This window comes from Perognathus longimembris, chromosome 2 (genome assembly GCF_023159225.1).
Source record: "Perognathus longimembris pacificus isolate PPM17 chromosome 2, ASM2315922v1, whole genome shotgun sequence".
NCBI classification, from domain to species: Eukaryota; Metazoa; Chordata; class Mammalia; order Rodentia; family Heteromyidae; genus Perognathus; species Perognathus longimembris.
The window spans coordinates 119198695-119219613 of NC_063162.1; the positions used below are offsets into that span (position 1 = coordinate 119198695).

Consider the following 20919-nt stretch of genomic DNA (forward strand, 5'->3'; position numbering starts at 1 on the left):
CAAGAGTCATATTTTTCTTGACTGATAGAACCAAACAGAATGAAAACACATGCAGCAGAAGGAAAAGTATTACTATAATATAAAAAGATAATATCAGCCAGGCACCGATGGCTCACAGCTATAATCCTAGCTACTCAGGAGGCTGAGATCTGAGGATCACAGTTCAAAGCCAGCCTAGGCAGGAAAGTCTATGAAACTCTTATCTTCAATAAACTACTCAGAAAAAGTCAAAAGTAGCACTGTGGGCAGGGAATGTGGCTTAGCGGTAGAGTGCTTGCCTAGCATGCATGAAGCCCTGGGTTCAATTCCTCAGTACCATGTACACAGAAAAAGCCAGAAGTGGCGCTGTGGCTCAAGTGGTAGAGTGCTAGCCTTGAGCAAAGGAAGCTCAGGGACAGTGTTCAGGCTCTGAGTCCAAGCCCCAGGACTGGCAAAAAAACAAAAGTATCACTGTGACTCAAGTGGAAGAGTGCTAACCTTGAGCACAAAGAGGCTCAGGAACAGTGCCCAGGCCTTGAGCCCAAGCCTCAGAACTGGGGGGGGGGGGGGGGGGGAGTAATATCAGCCATATCATTGTATCATTCACTCTACCACATATTCCCAATAATCATATAAAGAAAAAATATAATTATATTAATAGGAAATTCTGAAATTTTTCTATATATTCCACCTAGAAACATCAACAGTACTCCTTAGTACCAACTGTGCTGTTAAAAGTTTCCTTATACTCTACTCCCAAGAAGAAACAACTTCTTCCTTAGTCCAGAGATAACAGTAACTAATGTTAAAGCTTTCAATATATTGGCTCTCTCCTAAGTAGACTACTCTTCAAAACATTCTTTTGAATCATATACCATTATTTTTACTATTCCCTAGGTAAAAAATTTGGAAGAGATGGTTTGAAATGTACCCAAGAATAAATAATTCAATGATGAATCAACATTTATGGTCAAATTCAAAGCTCAAGGCCATCCTATGACATTTCCTCTCAAATCTATTGTTTTGGAGTGTTTTTGTTGTTGTTGTTATTGTTACATTGAGACCCAGCCTGTTCATTTGAGAGAGTTTGAATTATCATTGGTATGGACAACTGGAGAGGGATACCTGAGAATTGAGAGTAGATTTTAATGTTCATCTGTGTTTCCAACTAAATTTCTCCAAATTAGTCTAACTCTAATTAGAAGTCTTTCTAAGTTTTAAAGATAAACTGTAACTCTGACACAATGCATGGTACATGGTTGGCACTGTAGCCCTTCATAGGAATTGGCATATTGATCCCACGTACTTCAGCCCCTTTGCTTTCAGGAAAAATGAAGCATTGTGTGGTTTTGAACTTATTGCAGATCATATCCATTCACACTTAGACTTTTCCATAGACTCCATATGCAATTAAATGAAACAATTTTAATTGTTAAATTTGTCTCATGTCAAGAATCACTTGAAGTTATGTTATTTGAAATATGTGGGATCAGTTTTCTTTCAATCGGTTTCATGCAATCACAGTTATCTAAGAGCCAGTGCAGAGTAATGTTGAAAGCACAACAACCCCGAGGCCAGAGTACCTGGGACTAAATCATTACTCTGCCATTTTATTAGCTGATCACTACTGGCTTAGTTAGTTTTCCCTTTCTTGGCCTCAGTTTCCCCATTTGCCAAGCGGAGATAATTTCTACCACCTCAGCATTTTAATAATATCCAAAGAGGCCAATATGAAACAACTTGTCACCAAGTAAGTGCTGTATAAGTTTTCCAACTTACCACTAGAAGTCTTGTCTTACAGTGCCCTGGGCTGTAACTATGTCCTATCTGGTGTGCCCCAATCTCTGTGCTCAACTTTTCCATAGTCAAAAGTTTGGAACAGGAGCCCAGTTGCCTGGGCCACAGTGAAACAGATGCAGGCAAATGCTTTCCAACTCCTTGCAGAACTGTCATTAAGGCTCCTTTTCCTGTTCCTGTGCCTGGTCTTAGGCCACAAGGGGGTTGGAGTATGGTCAAGTTCTGGAGGATGATTGAGGGCAGGAAGGAGATTCAGAATCTTAGCAATGACATTGACAGAAGGCACCGGGGTTATGTTTTTCTGAGAAATTCTAAGTGTATTTGTTGAGGGATATTTCACATTTAAAATTTATCCTAAAAACATTTTTTAATTGATAAAGCTGAATGCTGGTGACTCACACTCTATAATCCTGGCTACTCAGGAAGCTGAGATCTGAGAATGATGATTCAAAGCCAGCCTGAGAAGACAAATCTGAGAGACTCTTATCTCCACTTAACCAGCAAAAAGCCAGAACTGGCTCAAGAGCACAGCCATGATCAAAAAAGCAAAGCAAGAGCATAAGGCCCTGAATTCAAGCCCCAGTACCAGCAAACACACACACACACACACACACACACACACACACACACGCACACATACGATCAGTCATTATCACAGGTACAGAAAGGGCAACAATAAGTATCAGTTAAAATACTTTCTTTTACTAAATGTGCTTAAGACATATATGATGATAAGGAGCTGGATTTTCTGAGTCTTGGCTTAGGTTCCCCATCAACACTACCCCTCAAATCCAATCTCCAAAACATCTCTCAAAGCAAAGCAACCTCCTTAAGTTCCAAGCATGAAAACACCCTTCCTTTTTTAACTGTTCCTCGTGCTTCATGGAATTGATTAAAGTCACATTAAAAGGCAAGACGTTTGAAAGAACATTTCCTGTTACTGCTGCACTTGTGTGCCTTCTTCTCCATTAATGGCTTTTCTGCAAATTAGCACATAATGGGTTAAAAGCATGTTTATGTTAGCATCAAACTCTCTGGCTGGGTTTTTATTTATTTATTTATTTAAGTAAGACAGTATCTTGCAGTTTTAAGGGAATCTCTGGCAGATGTAACGGTGGCGCCATTCACAGGCTATGCAGTACAGGGCTGTGTCAGCACTTTGTTATAAACCTTGTGTTGCAGGGATTTTTTTTTAATGCCATAAAAATATGCTCTGGTTGCCATCCACAGTTTCAAACACATTTTTGAGAAACCTAGCTTTTTTTAGAGGGGCAATGAAGAAAAGAGTAGTAAGAGAGAGAGTTACGGGGTGGGGGAATAAATCAGTGCTCACTAGCTTTTAACATTTTTACCCATGTGGCATCAAAGTGCATGAAACAGTGAAAAAAAAAATATGTAGGTAGTTTTGTGTATGTAAGTGAGGGCTGGTACTGGGGCTTGAACTCAAGGCCTCAAGGTGTTTTCCTTTTATTTTTTGTTTGTTGCACAGCCCGGTGTTCTATCACTTGAGCCATATCTTTACATCTGACTTTTGGGTGGCTAACTGGACATCAAAAGTCTCAGGGACTTTTCTGAGCTGGCCAGCTTAGAACTTGGATCTTCAGATCTCAGCATCCTGAGTTGCTAAAATTACAGGCATGAGCCACCAGCACCTGGCCTAACTAGTTTTGATTTATTTTTATTTTACCTTATTTTTGCAGGGAAAAAACCTGAGATTTTTAACTTATTTAAACATGTATTAGCTCCTAAAAATCACTATCACTTCCACAATGAGTCTCCTATGTTGCCTAAATGTGGCTTTCTTGCCACACTTTATGGGCCAGTTATACAGTGAAATTCCCTAATGTTTCTCCATGCTTTGTACACAACTTTTTTATTACTTAAATATTCTTGCAAAATATCTTTATTTCATATATGTACATATGGATTTTATATGTGCTTTTTGAAAGAGGGACTCATGCTGTAGTCCAGGATAGTCTGCAACTTGCTATGTAGACCATGCTGACCTCAAACTCACAATCTGCTCATCTCTTCCTCCCAAGTGTTTCGATGACAGACATGTGCTACCATTCCCAGGGAAAACTATTGTTTTTTGTAGTACTGCAATTGGAACTCAAGCAGTCACACCTGCTAGGCCAGTACTTTACCACTTGAGCCACTTTTGCTTTAGTTTATCTTTTAGATAAGATCTCACACTTTTAGACAGGCTTCTGAGATTGGTGTCCTTCAATCTACCTATTCCTTCTGTGGTGGGATCACAGGTATGCCCAGATTGTTTGTTGAGATGGGGAGTAGCCAGATCTCACTATCCTTTTCCCTTCTTAGCCTCAAACTTGAATGCTCCTCATTTCTGTCTTGCAAGTGTCTGGAATTACAGGAATGTAACACCACACCCTACAAAATAGCTCCTAAACATAATTTTTATATTGAAATTTAATGTTACATTGCTGAAACAAGGCATGACATTCCTAAAGTAGATATTCTTTAAATTATTTGTTTTTGTTCCAGTCCTGGGGCTTGACCAGGGCCTGAGTGCTATCTCTGAGCTTTTGTGCTCAAGCCATAATTTCACTTCCAGCTTTTTGCTGGTTAATTAAAGATAAGAGTATCATAGACTTTCATGCCCTGGTTGGCTTTAAACTATGATACTTAAATCTGAGCCTCCTATGTAGCTAAGATTACAAATATGAGCAACTGGTACCCAGCTTAAAAATAATTTAACCTAACAATGAAATAATCAATATTAGTTGTGAACTTTATTGCACACTTTATATTCTTCTAGAAAAGCATTGAAAGTTCTAAGAACCCTAAGCATTGTGAAACATACTAAATAATAGATCAATTAAAGGAAACTGATCATTTATATATTAGGTCAACAAAACAGGAAAACACAGCAAATAGAATAGAAATCATCTTGAAAAACACATTAAAAATATTTTCTCATATAAAGTTAAGGGTAATTAACATTTATGTAAATAAAAGGGTAAGAATAAATCTTAAGTAAAAGTAATATTTGATTTTACTTTTTCAGGCCACAAATTCATAGTCTTAGTTGCCTAAATGTTTAATATCATGAATAAAGTAGATTTATTTCATCCATGTTATTCAAGGTAAATGTGACTAGGTATATTTTGGTAAATGTGACAATTACATTGCTATTTTGGGTTATATATGTCATATCCCTATATCCTACCCTTTGTAGAATTTTTTTAAAAGGGCACCTCAAATGTGTGGAAGTTTAGTAACTGTTGACTCCTGAAAGAAATGCCCTATGTGTCATGAAAACAAGAAAGCAATCAAAGAAACAAACCTTTTCTGCTTGACTTCTAAGGAAAACATTACCCCTACCCCTATTTTGTTCTGATGTTCCTTTTGCTAATAAATCAATTCCTACCTTTTACCACTACAAACTCCTTAAAAATAATTTCTTATGTTTAGGGTATAGAGAAAAGCTACAGAAATAAATATTCAAAGGACAACTTGGGGCTCATCCTAGAGCCAAAGAATTCCAGCCCTATTTGTTTGTGCCCATATTTTAAGTTTTGTGGATTCAATTTATTAATATTTCTTAAATCCAAGAACACTTTATTTCTGAATATAATCTTTCGGTTGTCACTTTAGTATATATAGCAACAATGCTTATCAATTCAAAGATATTTAAGAAGTATTAGTTTTTCTAAATCAAAATAACTATGACCCTATTTAAATTGCAAGTTGAATATTGTTAGTGACTTTACGAAGTACTCATCTGTTCATGCACATTATTATTTTGTGCACAAAAATCAGGTCATTTGATCCCTGTTAGACATCAAAGCTTAATACAAACTATACCCTTTGTTTTGCTCCAGTAGCAATTTAATTTCAGGCCAAATATTGCATTGTCAAGCATAGTATCTAGAGAGGTCACTGCTTTGCCCACCTGAACTTGGCCCCTGCAAGTACACTTTGATCAGCCATTTATGTTCCTCTGGAGAAGAGCTGTGTATATTGAAAGCTGAGATCAAAGTGACAATACCCTACAGGAAAGAAAAAAATTACAGAAAATTACACAGATATTATTTTTTTATTCAAGGTAATGGACTTCTAAGAAAAGCTGCAGGTGCAATACAAGTGGATTAAATAAAAACAGGCTACAAAGATTTTTTTTTATATCACAGAAAAGGAATAAAGAGAAAAAGCTCCTACTTCTTTGCTTAATTTCAAGTGTGTCTCAAGTCATCCATTAATGGTGGCCATGGTTGTCTGAGTCTTTAAAATAAGACATTCTGTTTGGTCCTTATTCCTTGTTGACTGAAGTTTCTGTATTTATGTAACAATATTAGCCAGAGCATAATCGAACTAACATCTTATAGATTATTGCCTTTTCCCTAGTTACATATAATAGTTTTATTGTCTTGAATGAGATAGTTTAAATGTTAAATTGGATTTTTAAAATTACTACTCAGTTTCTAATTATTAAAAACTTAGCTATGTGTCAAGTATATTCCTTTCATGCTTAGCCCATTCTTAAAGTTTAGATGTCACTATTACTGGTTTAGAGATAAAACTTCTCAGAGGGTATTAAGTAAGTGATGAAAAAAGCAGAGTTAACAAATGACATAGTAAATGTTGAGTTCTAGGATGGTCTTTGCACTTTCTTCACCTGTTCTCCCAATCCCTAGCTAAAGCATTTGTACATCTCCAGCTTTGCCATTTCTCAAACTGGTATCTGCACAACTCAGCACAGAAGAAATGGTGGGAGACTTGGGAAATTCCCAGTGCATAGTGGGAATTTTAGGCCTCTGAAGCCCTAAGTATTTCTCACTTCCTTTAAGAATGCTAGAAACTGTGGATTGTATCATGTCTGAAAACCTTCTGGTATAGTTTGTCTAGTTGAGAACGTGCCATGATAGTACAAGGACATCATTTCTTACCGTGCATTAGAATTATTCTACTTTATTGAGTAAACAGACTCTTCAGTCCCTCCAGCCCCCCTAGATCAAGCAGAAAAGGAGAAGCCAACAAAAGAGGGATGTTCTAAATGGTTAAAGTTTGAGACACCCAGTGGCTTTGATATACATTAATTAAACCAATAACATTTTAATAAAATATTTTGTTGAATGCAACTGTACCTCAAAAAATTATTCTGATCAATCACCATGTAGAAACTTGTCTTGGTTATAAGGATGGTCATGGAAGTTATTTTTAGGAAACTGAATAAATGACTCCACCAGCCATCACATCTGTAGTTTTGATGCATAGCCTCATCCAACAGGTTGAGAGCTATGCTGTTAAAAGTTATCAATCCCATGTTCATGGACTGCTGTCTGCACAAGAGTTGAGCAAGGGTTCTTGGAGGTCCCCAGAAGTTGAGCTAATAGATCCTGCCCTGGAAGTTTTTCTATTCTGGGATAGTTCCTAATCCCTTCTCTATAATTTTATGCAAAAACTGCTGTTGAAGCAATGGTTTATGTAACTGACATGATTCTAAAGTGAGCTCAATTGCAGGTTCTGTGACATACTACTGGTTAGTTCATCCCTCTGTTTTATTTTGTATCTCCAGATTCAGCTTGTTAATATTAATCATAGTATAAACAATGTATAAAAGAAATTGTGGAGTGACTTGAAGCATTTATGTGTTTTGTGTGCTTATTTAAAGATGGACTATATCTGGGCAAGGATAGATTCTTAAGAATATGCTTCAGCTTTGAATGAAAGTTTGTAACAAATATCAGCCTTTCCAATTATCCATCCAAAGTAAAATAAATTCATCTAGTAACAATGAGAAATGTAGTACCTGGATATTATTATGGATAATTGTTTATTGTTTAATATACAGCTGTATAATAGTATGTAATATGCAATTTTATAAATTTCCCTATTAGATCTATTTGAGCTGTTTTTCAGGTTCAGTTCTACAGAAAGTAACATTTAGAACTGATTGCTCAAAAACATGCTTATTTTTTTTATTTGTAATCGCTTCCCATTCTTCCCAATAGAATTATTCCAAATGATATGTAGGAATATCTACAAGAGCTTTTTCAAATGATTTAGAATCCATATTATTAATGGTTTGCTTCACTGTGTCTTATTACTCTCTTGATAAGTTGTCCAAAGAGTTTGGTTTCTCTGGAAAAGGTTTAATTGTCCCTCTTGTCTTTCCTAACAATTCTTTCATTTAAAAAGCTCCTCCAAGGGAGCTGACTGAGGAAGAAAAACAGCAGATCCTTCATTCAGAGGAATTCCTCATCTTTTTTGATGGAACAATTCGAGTAATTGAAAGAGCATTGGCTGAAGACTCCGACATCTTTTTTGACTACAGTGGTCGAGAACTAGAGGAAAAGGATGGGTTAGTCTCTTGCATGCATTAAAATAGCTATATAGAAATATAGGTATAAGTATCTTTATCTATCTCTATCTATCTCTATCTATCTCTATCTCTATCTATATTTATATGCATTAACAAGTTATCATTTATTATAATGTTGTCTTTATTCTCACTGTTTAGGAGCCAGAGTCTCACTATGTTGCTCAGGCTGGTCCCAAATCCCTGGGCTCAAGCAGTTCTCCAGACTCAGCCTCTATTGTATGCAATGCTCCATCTGTTGATTCTGAATATGTTTTTATGTGTTAATTGGTCAAATCCCAAATCTAGCAGATCAGAGGAGGATGATTCCAGTATTGATCTTGTCAAGCAGCTTTGACAGTGGACTTTGGCTGTAACTTCTGGCTTATAATTTCCCTGTAATTATTATATGTGTCTATGAAATGCTTTAGAACTTAATGGCTAGAACCTGGTCCAAGTGAAAGAGATGGACAGAATCTCATTCATCATTCTTTGGGAAAACATCCTCATGAGCAGCAAAGGAAATTTATATTTTATTCTTTTTTTTTTTTTTTTTTTTTTGGCCAGTCCTGGGCCTTGGACTCAGGGCCTGAGCACTGTCCCTGGCTTCTTCCCGCTCAAGGCTAGCACTCTGCCACTTGAGCCACAGCGCCGCTTCTGGCCGTTTTCTGTATATGTGGTGCTGGGGAATCGAACCTAGGGCCTCGTGTATCCGAGGCAGGCACTCTTGCCACTAGGCTATATCCCCAGCCCTTATATTTTATTCTTAATGTCCTAGCAAACAGAAGGCTGAAAAAACTAAATATGAAACATAGGAACACTTATCTGACATGACAGATGAGAGATTGGAAACTGCTCTTTTTTTCAGCCTAAAAGATTGTACATATACATATGCATGTATATTTACACACATACATTTTGGGAAATAGGAATGGCTAGGTAATATTAGAGATAAAACAAACTTAGAAAAACATGAGACAACTTGTCATCATAGGACAACAGGAGGTACTTTATAAGCCTTAAAACAAATGACATAGCTAGGTTTTTGCTATAAATTTCTTTGCCCAAGAGCTTGCCTTTTCATCAGACCTAGTTTTTCACTCTGCCTAACATTCGAATGCATTCTTACAGGACAGTGCGGTATCATTATTGAAGATACCCAAAGGAATGTAACAGAAGCTCAGGAAACAGTTCCAAAGCAGAGCTCTAAAACTGTTCTCAAGAGTTGTCAGCAACTTTAGAATACTTTAAATATAAATTGAACAATTTATCCTGCAGTGTTTGCTTTCTTTGAAAAAGCCACTGCTTATGGCTGAGTTGATTTTGTCCTATTATTCTCTGAGTGTCTATGCCTCTGCCTGAATTTGAAGTGGTGGATCTGATGAAGAGTTGGATTGGGGAAGAGACCATAATAGGTCAGCTGATTTGAGCCCAAATAAACAGTCTCAAACTAGGTTATTCAGTATGGAAAAGAGCTACTCAAGATGAGTGAGGTGGTATGTAGCCAATGGAAAAAGAGCAAACAAACTGAGAAAAAGTGAATGTAGAGGAATTTTTGAACTGAAACTCAAGCAATTTAGGCAGCATTTTTGCAGATCCAAGAACTGCTGGCATAGAGCAAGCATTACCCACATAAAGTCCTCATTCCCCTGGAGCTACTATATAAGAACTACAGAGATTTTCAAAGGTGGTGTTGATGTTACTAGCCAAAGTGCAATCCTCTTAGATCTAAATGCTGTTTGAGACCATGACAGAAATGTTAAGTGTCTGAAGTTCATCTGGGGAATCCTCATTCTTCACCAAGCTTTCTCATGGAAGAAATTATCACTATTGGAAGTAGAGCTGTGGCTTAAGTAGTAAAGCACCAGCCTTGAGCAAATAAAGCTAAGAGACAACACCCAGGCCCTGAATTCAAGCCCTGCTACCAGCATAAAGACAAGATGGAAGGAAACAAGGAAGGGAAAAGGAAAGAGAGAGAGAGAGAGAGAGAGAGAGAGAGAAGAGAGAGAACCAATGAGCACTGCCACTGCTGGGCAAGGAGGCAGCTAAGGAAACCTGCCAGAATTTACATGAAAGAAACATGTATATTGTTTCTAATGATATATGCAGTGGCATTGATAACAAAGAATTGCCTTTTTTCTATGTTTCTTTGATAGCAGGGAAATTTAATAAACTGCCTTGAGGCTAAAAACAATTAGGAGAAGGAGTGTACTTCAGGACTGGCCAACATGAGAACCTGAAACAAATTTGATATTTCATACTAGGCTTAGAATAACATGTGGAAAACTTTTCTATGCCTATACAGAGCTTTTCATAAAGAAGACCATCTTTACTTCATTTATTTATGATCAGTTAGCTGTCTAGATTGACATGTTGGCCTCACAGCATATTATGTGCTATCCATTTGCCATTTCACTGATTCAGTATAAGCAACATATAGATAAAGTCACATTCTGAAGCATCATATTTATCATGCTGTTTAAACCTTCCTAGGGATGTTCAAGCTGGAGCCAATCTTTCTTTCAATCGTCAGTTCTATGATGAGCATTGGTCCAAGCATCGAGTAGTCACATGCATGGACTGGTCTCTTCAGGTAAGAATTAATGTTGGCAGAGTACACATTTGTTTTCTTAGCATGTGTATGAAAAGATGAATAGATCCAGGCACCAGTGGCTCATGGCTGTAATCTTAGCTACTTAAGAGGATGAGATCTGAGGATCTCAGTTCTATATTAGCTAGAGTAGGAAAATCTGCAAGCCAAAGGTGAAGCTGTAGCTCAAGTGGTAGAATGATAGTGTTGAGCAAAAAAAGTTCAAGGATAGCCACCCAGGATAGCACCCAGGCCCTGAAGACTGGTGCAGGAAATAAAATTATGTGAAATTAAACAAGGAAATAAATAGAGATTTATTTCTCCACATTGTATATCCTTGCTAACAATTCTCCACTCAATGCCTCTTGGCTTTCTTTCTTATTTTCTAAGGCTTTGTTTTAATTCTCCACTTATTTGGGTTTATTGAGTCCCTACTATGTCCTGGGTACCATACAAGAAGCTAAACCATTCTGTCTATCAAATTCTAATTAGAGTCACCTCTGATTTCCACTATCCCAATCTTGTGGATATTTTGAAGCCTGACCTCTTTGCAAATTGACATAGTTGTCTTCCTTATTCTTTTAGAAACACCCTCTTTCCATTGACTTCTCTTTGGTACATTCTACTTTCTGCTAGTTCTCTGACATTTCAAGAATTCCTTGGCCATGCCCTTAGCATATACCCTTCGTCTCAATACACTTTCTGGGGAAGATCACTTCCCTGCCTATAAATTCAACCACAGCCTGCTTTATTTCTCTCTCAGTCTCTGTCCTGGATTCAACTTTGTATACCAGACAAAGCCACACAGCTGTCATATAGAATTTCAAACTGATCTTGCATTCCTTATTCCCACATATCCCGCATATCCTATTTCCCATATCCTTTCTTTCCTATTATATTTTATCTATGTTAAAGGCATTATGCAGAAATGTAAAGCATAACTTTCAGCAGCATCTTCTAGACACAGTCTGTTATTAAGACTTTCCACATTCCACTTATATATTAATCATCTTATAAAGATGTGCTATTTTTAACTTCCTATCTGACCTTGATGCATATCCAGTTAGAGTTTTCCCTCAAGCCAACTAACCAATATTCTGAAAATACAAATCTAATCACTTCATTGCCTAAATTTCCCCTGCCAATAGAACAAAAGTCTAAACTCCCAGTGTGGCATCAGCAGTGAAACCAGGCAAATTTACCAAAAGTTTACTTGATAAGTAAGCAAGTTAGCCAGTTGACAATATACCATGCCTAATTCCCAGCACTGAGAAGTTAAGCAACACATACAAAGGCACATGGTTCCATTGTGTTAATATCAGAATTTGAATGCAGATGGTCTGATCCCTACACTCATGATCTAAATTTGTTTTAATTTGGGTATCTTATATACCAAGCACTGTGACAATTTCTCTGAAAGCTTTATCCCATTTCATCCTCATAGAATCATATGAGCCAACTACTCTTAATATTTTCATGGCATAGTTGAAGAAACCAGGGTTATAGAGAAGCTAATTAACTTGCTACAAATTGCTTCAGTGGGGTATAGTGGAGTCCAAGTCAAGCCTGTCAGACTTCTAAAGCATTTGTTCTTAACCACTGCCTCTCCTCCCCTCCCATGAAGGGCTCCTAAATCTTTAAGAAGACAACTTGCAGATGCTGTGGTGGTATGAGACAGACTGAAGTACTCTTAACAGTTCTTTGGAGGGTAGAATTTCTATGAACACTGGAATTTAGGCAAATGGAAGAAGAGATTATACAGGCAGAACAAACTAAACTCTGGAGAACTGAAGAGCTGAATCATTCTCCACAGTGGATTGTCATCAGTCACCAAATGGGTGGCGGTTCTCTCCTCCTGAATCCCCTTTACACCCACTCAGCAAAGCACACAAAGCATGACCAACAGTAAGACAAACAGGGTTTTCCCAACCTCTTTCCACCAGTATGTGTGTGGTCTGTGAGCATGCTTGGGTATATGCAGAGAAATCAGAGCCAAGACAGAGGAAACACTTAGTTCGGCATGTTCACTAAGGGTCTGGAAATTACACAGGAAATGTATCTGACACATGTCTCAACCAAAAACTATTAGTGTTTCCTGGGTCCACACTCTCTGAGAGGCCACTGGGCCAGCATTAGGGGGCTAGTCATGCCTTACTTATGTGTGTATTGGGCCCATTCCCCATGGATTTGTTACAACACAGCATCCTGGGTGGGTGTTTGTATTGCAGGAAGTGATATTGGACAGGGAAGAAATGGTGTCAGGGAGAGATGACATTTATTTATTTATTTTGCGTGTGTGTGTGTGTGTGTGTGTGTGTGTGTGTGTAAAATCTGCCCATATACACTGTGGAGAGGAGGTTAGCAATTCTGAAAAATACAATTTGTAGAGGGTATAAAAAAAATTGAAGTCCTCACAACACTTGTATGAGGTTCCAAAGACCACGTTTACATATCTATGGGAGAAAGAGACTTTGTGAATGGAGCCAGGTGCAACTCAAGGTTATTAAAAAAGAAGAGCAGGATAAGGCTTGTGTAGTCATAGCAGAAATGTTAGGAGTTGTAAAATGGACTGTTCCTCCCTTCTCTGCAGTCAAGAAAACTCAAACATCACTTGCTTGTATTCAGAACCCAATAATTATACCCTGCAACATCTTTGTCTTTCACACCTCCTCACATAACCAATGGCCCCTCTATATGTTTTTTGACTCTGTTAAAACAACAACAACCTTCTGTCTAAATTAAAGAAAAAGGGAAATTTAGTAGACAGGCACTAAGGAAATTGGTCACATGGAAAAAAATTAAGAATGGAACTTAGGAATAGTAAAAACATTAGCAGTCAACAGAGCAGTAGAATATTGGCATTAGTCTGAAGCTTTCCCCAGACCATGGGTTGTATATCTCAGTTCAAATTTTACACTTCACTTACATGTCATTATATTGGTTTGGTCAAGTACCAACTCTACAATTAATGCCTTATCCTTGGAAGTTAGACACTTAAGAATTGAATAATTCCCAAGAAGGGAATTCTATTTGTTTTGTTTTGTTTTTTGCCAGTCCTGGGCCTTGGACTCAGGGCCTGAGCACTGTACCTGGCTTCTTTTTGCTCAAGGCTAGCACTCTGCCACTTGAGCCACAGCACCACTTCTGGCCGTTTTCTGTATATGTGGTGCTGGGGAATTGAACCCAGGGCTTCATGTATATGAGGCAGGCACTCTTGCCACTAGGCCATATTCCCAGCCCCCCAAGAAGGGAATTCTATAAGACAGGAAGATAGAGTCCCAGGAAGAATCTCCTAAGCTGTTTTTCTTCTCTTACCCATAATATCCTCCTTCTTATACCCAGTAACCCAACTTGGCTGGCAAGGCTCAACTCCAGACTCCTCTCTTCTCACAAGTTCTCTCCTCACCACATCTTACCCCAGCTAGCATGTTTATTTTCCACCCCTACCCCACCCTATGTGCGTCTATAGAGACACATTTATACTTCTCTCTGAGCTCTGCTTTACAGTTCCTACATGTATCTTGAGGTTGGGCTTGTATAGAACAGAGCATGTTGTATTTTCCCTATGTGTATATGGCACTTGACACATGCCACAATTGAGAGGTAAGGGCATGGTCTTTGAAGCCCAACAGATCTCAAGAGATATTCTCACTGAATCACTTATTAGAAATGTCACTAGAGACAAGTTACTTACCTGGGGATTCTTCACTTCTTTCTTTTAGTAAAGCATTGCTTTGCAGAGGTTGTGAGGAGCAAATGAATTAGGGTCTCACCCAGCTCAGTGTCTGGAATACAGTCAGCACTTACGGCATGTTGGTTCCTTCCTCTCCAGGAAATGTTAGATTTTATTTCTGTTTAAGAACAACGCAGGCTTGAGAACATAGCTGATGCTATGCTAGAGGGGTTAAATTCCTCTCTAGTGCTAATATTGGATAACCTACCACTCTGAGTAATTAAATGACCACAAATTTCACAATTGTTCAAAGTCATCATTTCAAACATTTACATGTAAATAATTGTTGAAAGACTTCATTGGAAAAAAGAGAAAGGAAAAGAAAATGTAAGTGGTTGGTTGTACTGAAACAAGTCAACAGCAGCAAAAGACATACTAGGAGACGCTTTTGAAGCCATGAGATAAGATTTAAATCACTAACTCCAGGTCTTGTCATCCCAATTATAGAAATTATGCTAAAGGTATTTCCAAGCCAGATATGTTAAAAAATATCCTTAAATGAAAAAAAAAAAAAAGAAAGGATGCAAGTTGTGCCATCGATGAGACCCAGATGTGAAGCTGTGGGGTATTAGTGCAGACACATCTGGCTGCTCTGTGGCCCTGGTGGGAGTGGGGGCGGTGTTTACAGAGTTGCCTTTTCACATGTGACATAGTTAAACTTCCCTTGGACAGTCTGGAGACTTCTGTGTTTATCTGGATGTGAGTTTCATTGAATGGGCTTTGAATCAAAGGCCTTGGCTAATAGGCTTTGATTCATCTACTGAGGAGGATTTTCTAATAAAGAAGGATTACTTCCCTTGGTGGCCACCTACATGTGCATTGCTGCACACTTCCACTGTGTCTGTACCAGCCAGCAAGTTACCACTCTCTGCAATGAAAGAATGAATAAAACCACATAGAAGACTTAGATTTAGTTATGCTTAAGGGGAGGGGGGAGTCAGTGCTCAAATTTATATATGGGTCATCTTTAGTTTAAATATATACAGTATAGGCTGGGAATATGGCCTAGTGGCAAGAGTACTTGCCTCGTAAATATATACACTATAGATATTTTTTTTAAGATACAATTACCTATTTCTTGATGCTGCCTCATGAAAATTCCAGGTAGAAGTAGAATTTTCATGAAAAAGTTTCTACCTCTTAAGCATCCCTATGAGTCTCATTCTTAGCTAATTTAATCATAGGCAGAAAATATAATGAAGGGCCACTAGGTATTTCTTGCATGCACATCACTATAGAGCCCTCTTTGTTGTTTTATAGCTTCTGTTTCTCTCACTTAAGCGTTTACATCTTGGTATTGTTGAACAACAAAGGCTTAAATATTTCTACTGACCACAGTTACCAAAAAAGTTAAAACAAATCCAGATTTTTATCCTTGTCATACCCTAAGATTTACTAGACCATGGATTCAGAGATCAATAAACACCAGAACCTATATTCAAAGAGCCTACAGTCTAGTAAAAGCCGTAGGCAGGGAAAATCAGTACAACTGGACAGGTGCTTTAACAGGAAGGGCACAAAGTATTCACAGTGCTAAAAGGCAAGGAAGGGGAAGGATGGTTAGTTAGGTTTTCCTGGATGAATAAGTTCTGTACTGAGTCAGATAGGATGAGTTTATAATATAAAGAGCATAAGTACAGCGGTGTACCTATGGGAATCTTGGCAAGCCCATGAGACAGGTAATAATGTTTGGGGATAGAAAAGGAAGGTTATAGGAGACTAAGCAGGAAAAGTACAAAATGAGAGACTGAGAGAGTAGAAATGATGGAAGAGCAGTACATTTTGTATGGAAGTTGACAGACTTATTTTTCTGCCTTACATCTGGTATGACTCTGAACATCCTCCAGGAATCCCTAGCAGGCAGGCAGGCATTTGGATCTGAACATGGACAGATATCAAGCCTAGAGAACAATTTGAAAAGTATAATTACAGTAAGATTTCTTTAAGACCATGGAGTAGTTGGAGAGTATATGCAGACAGAGGCAAAAATGAGGACAGAAAACAGCTCTTGGGATATATCCTTTGGGATATATGTAGCAAACAAGAACCTATAAGAACTTTATAATGTAGCCAAGGAAGGAAATTAGGAAAGTTGTAATGGAAGCTAATACAGAAGAGGGGGAATGAAGGGAGTGATCCAAAATGTCAGATATACCAGAGGAGTCAGAGTGTTTGCAGTTCAGACTTTGGTAATTACCAGTGACGATGTAAGAACACACAAATTGTAGTAGTTTGGGGGTAATAAGTGGATATTAACTATGTCACAATTTTAAAAGAAAACACCATTCAAAGCAAGTATCAGAGTATGTGTATTTAGGAGTAAGAATGGTTTCCTTGTGTTGTCATTTTTGGATAATGAATGAATCCTCATGACCTCTTCCATTTAGTATCCCGAGCTGATGGTTGCTTCTTACAACAACAATGAAGATGCTCCCCATGAGCCAGATGGAGTGGCCTTGGTTTGGAACATGAAGTTTAAGAAAACCACACCAGAATATGTTTTTCACTGTCAGGTAAGAGTCAGCATAGTAAAAATAACTTACATCTCCTGCTAGACTAAATATAGTTCATGCTGTATTACATCTGTCTTAGGTTGGGAGGAAGAACTAAGTTTAAAAATGGAATTGTTGACAATTTTGGAAAATTCCCCCACAGTAACCTAATGTTTGGGGAAAGTGGCAACCCTCCTTAAACAGCTAGGAAGCCTGGTTGGGGACTGTGTCATTTTCTTTCTATTTAAAACAGCCCCCAAAAGGATGAGTTTATAAAAGACCTCGCACTTATGAAGAAATTGTGGTGTACCACTTCCTCTGCTTAGCAACAACATATGCTTGGCCACCCATGTGGGCATCCTCAGAGTAATACCATTTCAAGTTCTTTCTCTCTCTGAAATACATTTCTAAGTTTACAGGCGCCATATTGTTTTACCAGTAATAATACTTCTAGAGCTGGGTTGGTGGGAGATTTACCACCAATATTTCTTGAATTATTAAGAAATATGGTTGCTGTTTCTAGCTTGTGAGTATGGATAATGTCAAATAGTTTGAGATATTTTACCTCTTGCATTTACTTACACATGTCTTCTCTTCCATTTGACACACTGCAGGCTAAAATTATGCTACACTTATACACATTGAGCTTTGCGCTGTTGCCATGTCTCTGCCTAAATAACAGGTCTTAGCAGTGCCCAATGCACCAACCCCTTTATTAATGTTCCTGTCCTGTGATTATGCACAGGAAAATGGAAAGCAAACATTCCAGCTCAAAGTTTCAATATTAGAACTCAGAGGTATTGAGTGGCAGGTAGGCCACTGAATATAAACACATTTGAAGGTGGTAGGTAAACCTGTTGCTTGGGGGAAGATTTTTGCTATTTTATGTCTAAGAACTGAGTATCTTTTATAAGTTAAATATGTTTAGACTTTAGAACATTATCAGATACAATTCTGGGGACAGGAGCTGCTGGAATAAAAGTCCCAGCTTCAATGTGATTGAGTAGCCGCTAACTCTGGCCACGTTTTTCTAATTTACTATCTCAAAAACAACTTAACAAGAAGTCTAAGTCTGCATAGTAAATAACCTTTATTTACTGAACCTTTGAAATGAGAAGTTTTTTTCCTTTTACTTTTTTTAAGATTATCAAGTTTGTCAGTTTGATATGCTTTTTCTGTAAACATAGAAGCACAAAACTCTAATTTTGTTCAGTTTTAAGAGGTTTGTTGAAGTGCCAGGAAATTGCTCTAAGTATCATAGGATAAGGAGAAATGAATTTGTAAAAGCTCTGCCTATTAAAAAAAGAATTTTGATATAATACAAAAAATATCTTTTATTTTAAGAATCTAAAAGTACTCCATCCAGGTCGCTTTAGACAAAGTATATTATGTTTATTATAATTTTTAATTTTTAAATTCCATTCTATAATATTCTGTGGCATTGTATAATAACATATAATACAATTAATAATCAATGCTTTGCATAGTAAATGAGCCAATAGGAACATGATATTGTAGCATGAAGAAACAAATTTTGAAGGTCACTGGAATTATTTTAAGAACTGATTTTATCATATGATAATAGTTCCTGCAATTATTGATTGATTAAATAGATCATATTTCCTCTTTTTTTTTTTTTTTTGGCCAGTCCTGGGCCTTGGACTCAGGGCCTGAGCACTGTCCCTGGCTTCCTTTTGCTCAAGGCTAGCACTCTGCCACTTGAGCCACAGTTTTCTGTATATGTGGTGCTGCAGAATCGAACCCAGGGCCTCATGTATATGAGGCAAGCTCTCTTGCCAATAGGCCATATCCCCAGCCCCCATATTTCCTTTCTTCCTTTTCCTGGTACCTTTAGGATCATTTATTAAAAATTTTAACAGTAAGCATTAAATTTCATTTTTAGTTTTTCTCTGCATTTTCCAAATTTTCTAATTCATTTGGGGACCAGGAGTAGATAATGACTCTAAATTCTACCTTGTATTCTCATTGAAGGAACTACTAAAATTGAGAATCATTTTATATGCTCAGGTTGATAATTTGACATATGCAAAAGGACATGAAGTCTCTGACACTAGATAACAAATAAATGCTGCTCATTTTAACCACACATACATTTAAAGATATTTAAATATCATAATTGTGCTCTTCTTATATAAAACAAGTAGTTCATAGAAGTGAACCATAATATTCATGAAAGACAGATAAGCACACAAGTCAAATTGCTCTCTACCACTGTAGTGTCTAGTTTCTGCTATTAAATTAAGTGTCTTTAAGTGATCTAGCTGTTGGTACTGTAAGGGGCAGAGAGTTGGAACAACTCTTTGAAGGGTGAACAGGAATGAGTTCCATGCCTCCCAGGAGAGAGAACAACAGGTGAGCAGAGCAAAGAGAAACGTAATCATCTGTTCTCCACCACAGACTCAGCCAACTGCAGCTCAAACACATCTGGGAAAAAATTATATCTGTAATGAAAATGTATATGTTTCTTGCTATTGTTCCTTAAGCAATACATTGGAATAATAACTAACTTAGCATTTACATTGTATAACAAGTAGATTATATACAACTATTTTGCTATTTTATAATAAGATACACAAAGAAAGACAAGTTTGATATCCAATAGGAGGGGGATCCTAAAACTTAATTCAAGGATACTGAGGGTAATTGCATGAAGCTAGGGTTTTCCAGGAAAACAAACTTAGTAAGTTACAAATATATATATATATATATATACATATACATATATACATATATACATACACACACGTATGCACACTGATTCGAATTTAGGAATTCTTATACATATGCATAAGGAGAAAGAGTATGGGAAACTGATCATTTTTAAGAATCATGGGACTATCAAGTCCAAAATCTGTGAGATACAGGCCAGAGAGTTGGAGATTTAGGTAACATTTAATGAGTAAAGTTAAGCCTGCAATTTATAGGGCAGGAAAGCCAGGCAGGACTTGTGTATTGCATATAGCTTTGTTTTCATTAGGTCTTCAGCTAGTTGGATTAGACTAATTCTCATTACTGAAGGTAATCACATGTGAAAACAACAACAACAACAACAACACACACACACACACACACACACACACCCTTCACATCAATGTCTAGACTACTTTTTCACTAACAAAATGGGAACCATAGCTTAGCCAAGTTGATATACAAAATTAGCACCTCAATTTTACCCCTACAGCAATCCAGGAAATCAGTATCTTTCAGAACTCCTAAAATCCTATTAATTCCAGAGGCCAATTAGCATTGCATTCATTTGGACAACTTTAATAATGATGCTTCATTTCTACCTACAGAGAATGTGACTTATATTAATTGCCTGAGACATAGATGAGAAAGCATAGGTACTGATTTTTAAAAAGGCTATGTAGCATATTCAGACTTTAATTTTGGTAGTCTGATATTTTTAAAACATTGACTATACATGATCCTAGATGTAGCAAACTTAACTGTATTCTCACCACAAAGGGAATTCAGAGAGCGCTCAGAGTTCAAGTATGTACAAGAGAACAATCACACTCATTCTTGACCTATTTACCTTTCTTCTACATCTTTGCCTATCTTCTGTACATCTTACAACTGATACTTTCTAGACATTAACTCATCAAAATCAGAACAATTGAATCCAGAGTAGTATCCTTTGGTATCAAAATTAGACAAATAGTTTGCTTGGTAGGAAAGAAGAATGAGGTACCTTATGACAGTTTTACTTTCATAATTTTGAGATAATTATATTAGTGACATATAGTCACTGATTCTTGAAAAATTTCCAAACATTTAAAAAACATTGAGATATTCAAATACTCTTGATTTTTTTTTCAAGCTACATAATTGCAAACGAATCCACTGGCTCATAAGATCATGATTGCAAGCCTAGAAAGCAAATGCATAAGAAACAAAGATCAGCTAAATCTTCTTCTTGCAAAACCTAACATGCTTTTAGGCTATATATATATATATATATATATATATATATATATAT

At 37.2% G+C, this 20919-nt stretch overlaps 1 protein-coding gene across 1 annotated transcript in view; it reads left to right on the forward strand.

Moving 5' to 3' along the window:
* Positions 1-20919, forward strand: part of Dync1i1 (dynein cytoplasmic 1 intermediate chain 1) — a 270153-nt gene that overhangs the window by 154659 nt on the left and 94575 nt on the right. The window contains exons 8-10 of the mRNA XM_048340062.1: positions 7942-8104; positions 10595-10694; positions 16812-16937. Of these exons, the coding sequence (XP_048196019.1) occupies positions 7942-8104; positions 10595-10694; positions 16812-16937 (389 nt within the window). The remainder of the gene's footprint in view (positions 1-7941; positions 8105-10594; positions 10695-16811; positions 16938-20919) is intronic.